This window comes from Quercus lobata, chromosome 5 (assembly GCF_001633185.2).
Source record: "Quercus lobata isolate SW786 chromosome 5, ValleyOak3.0 Primary Assembly, whole genome shotgun sequence".
NCBI classification, from domain to species: Eukaryota; Viridiplantae; Streptophyta; class Magnoliopsida; order Fagales; family Fagaceae; genus Quercus; species Quercus lobata.
The window spans coordinates 63,847,705-63,854,655 of record NC_044908.1 but is presented as its reverse complement, the minus strand read 5'-3'; the positions used below and the strand labels follow the sequence as shown (position 1 = coordinate 63,854,655).

Below are 6,951 nucleotides of genomic sequence, written 5' to 3'. Positions count from 1 at the left end.
ATTAACAAAATCTATTTTCCATCTTTTACAAAGCCCTAGAAACAAGAACTGGTCCATATATTATATTAGAATTCCAGCTCATGAAATTGAAAAGAGTGAGTATGTTTTCATCAATGGACATAATGAATTTGACACCAAGAAGTGAAGGTTACAAGAAATGCTGAGAAAAAGTACGAGTATGTATGTTATCTTAAATGGACAAAAAGCAGGCTCTGATATTTGCCAGGGCCCAGGACGACATGCATTTTGGAAGTGCAAAGTTGAAGATTTTTTGCAACATTCCGGTAATCAGAGTGGTTGGTGAGATAAATTTCTATTAATTAATTCAAGAAACATTAATCTAAAATATATATTTTTTTTTATAATTAACCTAAAATATTAAGATGTGACATTTAAGAGTAGGAAATGGAATATACTTGTAGTCCAGGAATAAGTACACTTACTAATCATCTCTATCATCTTCAGAGTCGTCATATTTGTCAAATTCTTCGTAGTCAGAGTCTGACAATTCTTCGTAGTCAGAGTCGTGAAAGTTGTCAGAGTCCTCAGAATCCTTCCCTTGGATGTATATTCCATTGATTTGGATGTTTGGAATATGGGCAATCTGGAACCACTCAGCGCCGCTCCCTTCTGCACATCTTTTCTCTAAATTGCGGCAATCATCAATGTGCAGATGTTTTAAATTGGTGAGGTGTAGAATGGGAAGATACATCAGCTTTTTGCAGTAGTAAAGACACAGCTTTTGAAGAGAAGAAAGATAGCCGAACCAATCAGGCAAAGCTTCCATTCCGTTAAAGTTCTGTATCTGCAGCTCTTCAAGGGCAGTGAAGAGTTGAATTTCGTTCGGGAGAGAGTTGAGTGTAGGCCTCCCATGCAATCTTAGCTTTTTGAGGGACGCATGCGAGTATCGAATGGAAGGATAACGCAGAATCGGGAAAGCATCCAACTCTTCAATAAACCCACCGATTACCAAAGTCTTTAGGCGGCGCAGCGGAAGCTTCAGTCTCAGCTCAGGAGAGTTGATAAGTTTTAAATTAATAAGAGAATGAAATACTTCTCCTAAATCTGGAATTGATTTCAGATTCGGACAGCCCTCAATCTTCAAATATTGAAGAAATGTACATAATTGTAGCCCACTGGGCAGTTCATCAATACCACACTCTATAATCTCCAAGTGTCGAATAACTGAAGGGACACCTGGCAATGACCTCAGCATAGGACAAGACATTACTACCAACTTCTGAAGGGAAACGCAGGTGCGCAGTGAGTCTGGCAAATATCTCAGTTCCTCACATCTAATTAAGGTCAACTTCTGAAGGCAAGGAAACACAAACAACACCTCATCTGCGGTTGTCAACCCCTTTGCATCCTTCCACTCTTCTAGGGTTTCCATCCAACCCAATTCGAGTATTCTCAATGCCGGAAATAATTTAGTAGTAGTATTTCTGTAACTCCCATCACTGTAAAAGTAAAACTCACTTCCTATACATCTTACCTTCCCCATTCCTCCCATTTCAAGAACCCTAAGACAGGGTAATTGCCCCAGAGTGGGAACTTCTTCACAATTGAAGCATGCATATAAAGTGATCTCAATCAAATTGTGATATAGCGAAGACAAACCAACAACCCGCTGGGAGGGGTGAATGGAGGAAGTAGAAGAAGAAGGCAGACGACGACAATCCCCATTCTCCAAATATTGTAACCCACTGGGTGGCTCTTCAATACCACTCCTTATTATGGACCGGACACCTGGCAATGACCTCAGCATAGGACAATTCTCTACTACCAACTTCTGAAGGGAAACGCAGGTGAGCAGTGAGTCTGGCAAATCTCTCAGTTGAGGACAATAAATTAAGGTCAACTCCTCAAGGCAAGGAAACACAAACAACACCTCATCTGCGGTTGTCAACTCCTTTGCATCCTTCCACTCTTCTAGGGTTTCCATCTCCTCCAATTTGAGTATTCTCAATGCCGGAAATAATATTGTAGTAGTATTTCTGTAACTCCCATCACTGTAAAAGTAAAACTCACTTCCTATACATGTTAAATACTCTGTTCCTATTATTTCAAGAACCCTAAGACAGGGTAATTGCCCCAGAGTGGGAACTTCTTCACATTTCCAACAACTTATCAAATAGATCTCAATCAAATTGTGATATAGCGAAGACAAACCAACAACCCATGATGGGAATTTCTTTCCAAGATACTCACTGATTGTTAAGCTTTTCAAATTTGGGTGAGGCTGAAGGCCTTCCAACACCTTTTCATCTTCATCATACATGTCCTCTTTTGCTCTACTCCAACGCGAGCGCCAGGATAATTCCAAGTTGAATATTCCCTTTTCATTTAATTTTGCACTTTTGGCTTCTTCCTCATCTGTCACATTCTCTAAATTCCTTATTCTTATTTCTCCTCTGAGATTCTTTAACGGTCCCAATTCTTTAATAAGATAACCTTCATCTGGACCCACAAAAAAAATTGGCAAGGTTTGAAGGCAAGTCAACCGCCTCATATTCTTAGGAGTTTTATGGTAAGGCTGAAACCCATTAATATGAATATGTCTTAACTTAATCAAATTACTCAGATCTTCTGGAAACGAGAACAGTCCGAAACGATTACATTTTTCAATTCTTAAAGTTTGCAAATTGTAGAGTTTGGTGATAGATTTTGGTAGTTCCTTAATTCTAGTTTGGTAGATGTCAAGAAGCCTCAAATGTATTAATTGCTCAATTGAATCCGGTAACCCATCGCTTGATAATTTTAAAACACGTAAGCATCTAAACTTTGATAACATAATGTCAAAGTCGAAATTTTCCAACATTAATGTTCGCACTTTTATGAAACCATCTCCACTAAATGAAGTTCCTAGTGTTGTTTTGCTATCAAATCGGACAAATAAAGGTCGTATGCTACTAACACTATCCACGGGATCTCCCTCCAAGATCAGAGATTCAGATTTTGATATTGAGAGTGCAAAATCATGCACCAAATCATGCATTTTGCAACTAATAATATTACCGTAGTCATCTATTCTAGCGTTTTGGAAAAAGGAAGTAGCCAACAAAATATTGAAATACATGTCACCAATATCTTCCATCACCATATTAACTTCTTTAGCTAGTTCAAGGAACCCTTCAGCCATCCAATACTGAATTACCTCATCCTTTTTCATGTCATAATCTTTAGGGAATATTGCACAATATGCGAAACATCGTTTTAAAGATGGTGTTGGAAGATGATCAAAGCATAACTTAAGCATAGGAAAGATGTCACTATTATCTTCATCCAACAAATCCCAAATTTCATTATTTTGAATCTCTAGCCAGTTGTTTTTATCACATTCAAAGCTCATTGTTCCCCCTAAAACTCTTGCAACCCATGGAACCCCCCCACATTTTTTAGCAATTTCCCTGCCAATAACCTCCAAATCTAAAGTCAATGGAATTCTTCCATTTGTGAATGTTCTTTTCTTGAATATGGACCAACAATCATCTTTTGATAATTTTTCCAATTGATGTTTGGGATGTGTCTCCATAATTTTAGCCACATTGTCACTACGGGTTGTAACAACAATATTATTTCCTGTACTTGAATTAAATTTTGACAAGTAACCCTTTAAAGTATCCCATTTCTCAAGATCTTCATCCTGCACATCATCAAGTATAAGAAGATATTTTATTGCCCTCAACTTTTCTGCACATATTTGAAGTATTTTATCATAATTTAAATCACTCAAGTCTTCTTCAAGAGATATAAGAATCTCTCTTAAAATCCCCTCAACATCAAAATGTATACCAACATTTACCCATGCTAGTACATCAAAATGTTTCTTTATTAGTTCATTGTTATACACAAGTCTTGCTAAAGTTGTCTTTCCAAGACCTGCCATACCCACTATAGGGAGAATAGAGATAACCTGTTGATTGCTTGAACTAATAAGTACGTTTACCATTTTCGTGACATCGTATTCTCTTCCTACAACTTCTGAATCATCGAGGAGGGGGTCTATATTCATGTCCAAGCTAATATTGGGGATTGAATTCACCAACTCCATTCTAAGACCAAAGCCAGCTACATCATGCACAATTTTATCCAATAACTGTCTGATGGTCTTAACTTTATCAAGATTGAAAAAGGAAAAGCTACGCACCTGATCCACCATTAGATTTTGAGTCTGTACCTCTTGCCAAAAACTTTCATAGTCCAGCACATTATCAGCATCATAAGCTACATCTCGAAGCTTCATTAACCAGATCCTCACAGACTCATCACTTGATTGCTTCTTTTGAGCATCATCTAACAAGAATTTAACCTTGAATAATGTTTCAAGAAGATTTTTCAACTCCACCTTGAAACTCGACTCAAAACCGATATTCTCAGTGGCAATTAGTGAAAACGCATTGGCTATTAGTCTTTCCACAACATCATTGAGGACAATTTCCACCATATATCCTTCCTTATCCTGGAAAGAGAAAATAGTATGAAAAGGTTTGCAAAGGGTTAATTAAAAAAGCATTGGTTTTATTAGAAATAAATAACTATGTATAGAATTGGGACTAGATAATCACTTGAGAGACAATTTTTCTCACCTTAGTTTTTAATTTTGAAGCCGAGATTGATGCACTTTTAATTTTTTTGTTGGTCCCTTGAGTTGCTTGAGCTTCTCTCTTTTTTTGAGTTATTGCTTGAGCTTTTACTTGAACTTCTTGAGGCACAGCGTTACATGCCTTAATGTCATGACCTGGAACTCCGGCCAAGTGTGCTTTAATCCTTGATGCACCTCCAGAAAAATCTTGTTCACAAAAATTACATTTGAAATGACCATTTACTTTCACAGCATATGCCCAAAAATGGTCTCTCTCTCTACCCATATTTCTTTTTCCTTGCAATAAATAAATAATACAATATCAAAATCAGATATAATTTAGTTCAGATAAAATTAATAATAAAATATAATAATCATATTTGCAAACTGCCTGTATCAGTATCAGTTCTCAAAAATTGTTATTATCTATCCCTTCATGTTGTAACGACTACTGAGCATGTACAATAGATAAACGAAGGTGGCTCTTTCGGTTGTATCACAGGCTACGGAATTGGACCTAATATATTAATCCTAGAAGAGCAAATAATCTTCTATTCATCTACTTCTCCGAATTGGTCTATCTTCCTGTTAATCAGGGACGGACCCAGGTTTGAACTTAAGGGGGGCGAAGTAAAATGGTCAATTTCATACTAGGGTCATTTAAGTTTAGTTAAGAAGAAAAAAAAAATGATATATTTAGGTACCAATCAATCCTAGTGTGGGTTGCACGTGCTGACCCTTTAGTGAGAAGTATAGATTTTTTTTGTTGAAGTATAAAGTCATGTACTTAAATTTCAAATAGCTATTTGAATATCTATGTACTATGACAATTTCTTAGAACTTATTTATTAAATGTAACATCTACTCACCAAAAAATGATAATGAATGTCGTCATCTTTCTACAATATTAAATTTTCACAATGAATGATAATATATGCTACAATTTTTTTGAAAATCTTCATTAAATTAAATACTTGCAATCATCTACGATGAAGATTTTTTTTATTCATATTTCATTCTTTATATCTTATTTTATGAGTTTAACTACGATGTTTAGCTTACTTATTTTTATTGAATACCATTTTAAGCAGGAAAATAAATTAAAAAAAGAACAAAATAACAAAAAACTTATGTCATCAAATTTTCTATTAGATAAAATTATAAGTCTAGAAGATTCAAACCTAATAAATTAGTGTTCTCTAGATAACAAATAGAACACCATATATCATCATTTTAACTTTCCAAGCATGACTATCAATCTACCACATAAAATTTAAAATACATAGAAATTTTTAGGACATTAAAATTTAGTAGGAGTATATTAGACACTGCACAATGAAATATTTTAGGAATTATAAGATTTTGTTAGGGTTTAACTAAGAGAGAAATGATAGGGGCATATGCTCATTTACAAAATATAAATGATGGAATTATTCTACTTTAGTTTAGGGGGGAATGCAACTACCCCGAACATAAAGGAGGAAAGTGTTACTTCGTCAATTTGTGTGTGTTATGTGTGTGTAAAACAATATGTGTGTGTGTGTGTGTTTTTATTAAAAAAAAAAAAAAAAAAAAAAAACTTGGAACAATGTGTTAAAAAAAAAAAATCAACATAAAAAAATTATGCAATAAACAATGAATTTTAGTTCAACAAATTGAATAAACCAAAAAAGAAGTCTAGAAACATAACAAAAAGTCACGATATTTTTACAATACCTTTATTTCTAACTATGGTGGGTCCTAGTATGATATTTTATTATTTTATTTTAGAATAATGTTACGTCCACAGTATTTTCATAATAAATCTTAGATGGTAAAATGATACTAGTTTTAATTGGGCTAACCACTTTTAACCGTGCATTTAAAAATAAAATAAAAAGCCAATTGAAGAAAATTGTGCCTAAAACAATGAATTTTGGCTTACTAAATTTGACTAAACAAAAAAAGAAGCCTAGGAACACAACAAAATGTCACACAAAAAATAAGTTTAGGAATATAACAAAACGACGCAACATTTTCGTAATATCTTTTATTTCCAGCTGTGGTAGGTCTTAGTTTGATATTTTATTATTTAATTTTTACGTCCACAGCATTTTCACAACAAATCTTAGGTAAAAAATTATTATTGGTTTTAAAATTATGCATTAAAAAAAAAAAAAAAACAAACAAACAAAAAGACAATATAAGAAAATTGTGCGTGAAATGTACAATGAATTTTAAATCACCCAATTTGACTATATATACTAAAAAAGAAGCCTAAGAATATAAACTATTAAAACATTTTCACAATACTTTTATTTTTAGGATCTAAATAGATATATTTTTATTTTATTTGAGAGAAATGCTACATCCATAATATTTTTAGA

General features: G+C 34.0%; 1 protein-coding gene across 1 annotated transcript; it reads right to left on the bottom strand.

Annotated features, from left to right (window-relative positions):
• Nucleotides 1-442: 442 nt before the first annotated feature.
• Nucleotides 443-4,876, bottom strand: LOC115990936 (disease resistance protein RGA2-like). The gene is made up of 3 exons (XM_031114702.1): nucleotides 4,590-4,876; nucleotides 2,173-4,462; nucleotides 443-1,620 (listed from the first exon to the last, which is right to left on the bottom strand). The coding sequence occupies exons 1-3, from the start codon at nucleotides 4,869-4,871 to the stop codon at nucleotides 443-445; spliced, it is 3,750 nt and encodes a 1,249-aa protein (XP_030970562.1). The 5' UTR covers nucleotides 4,872-4,876.
• Between the last annotated feature and the right edge of the window lie 2,075 nt (nucleotides 4,877-6,951).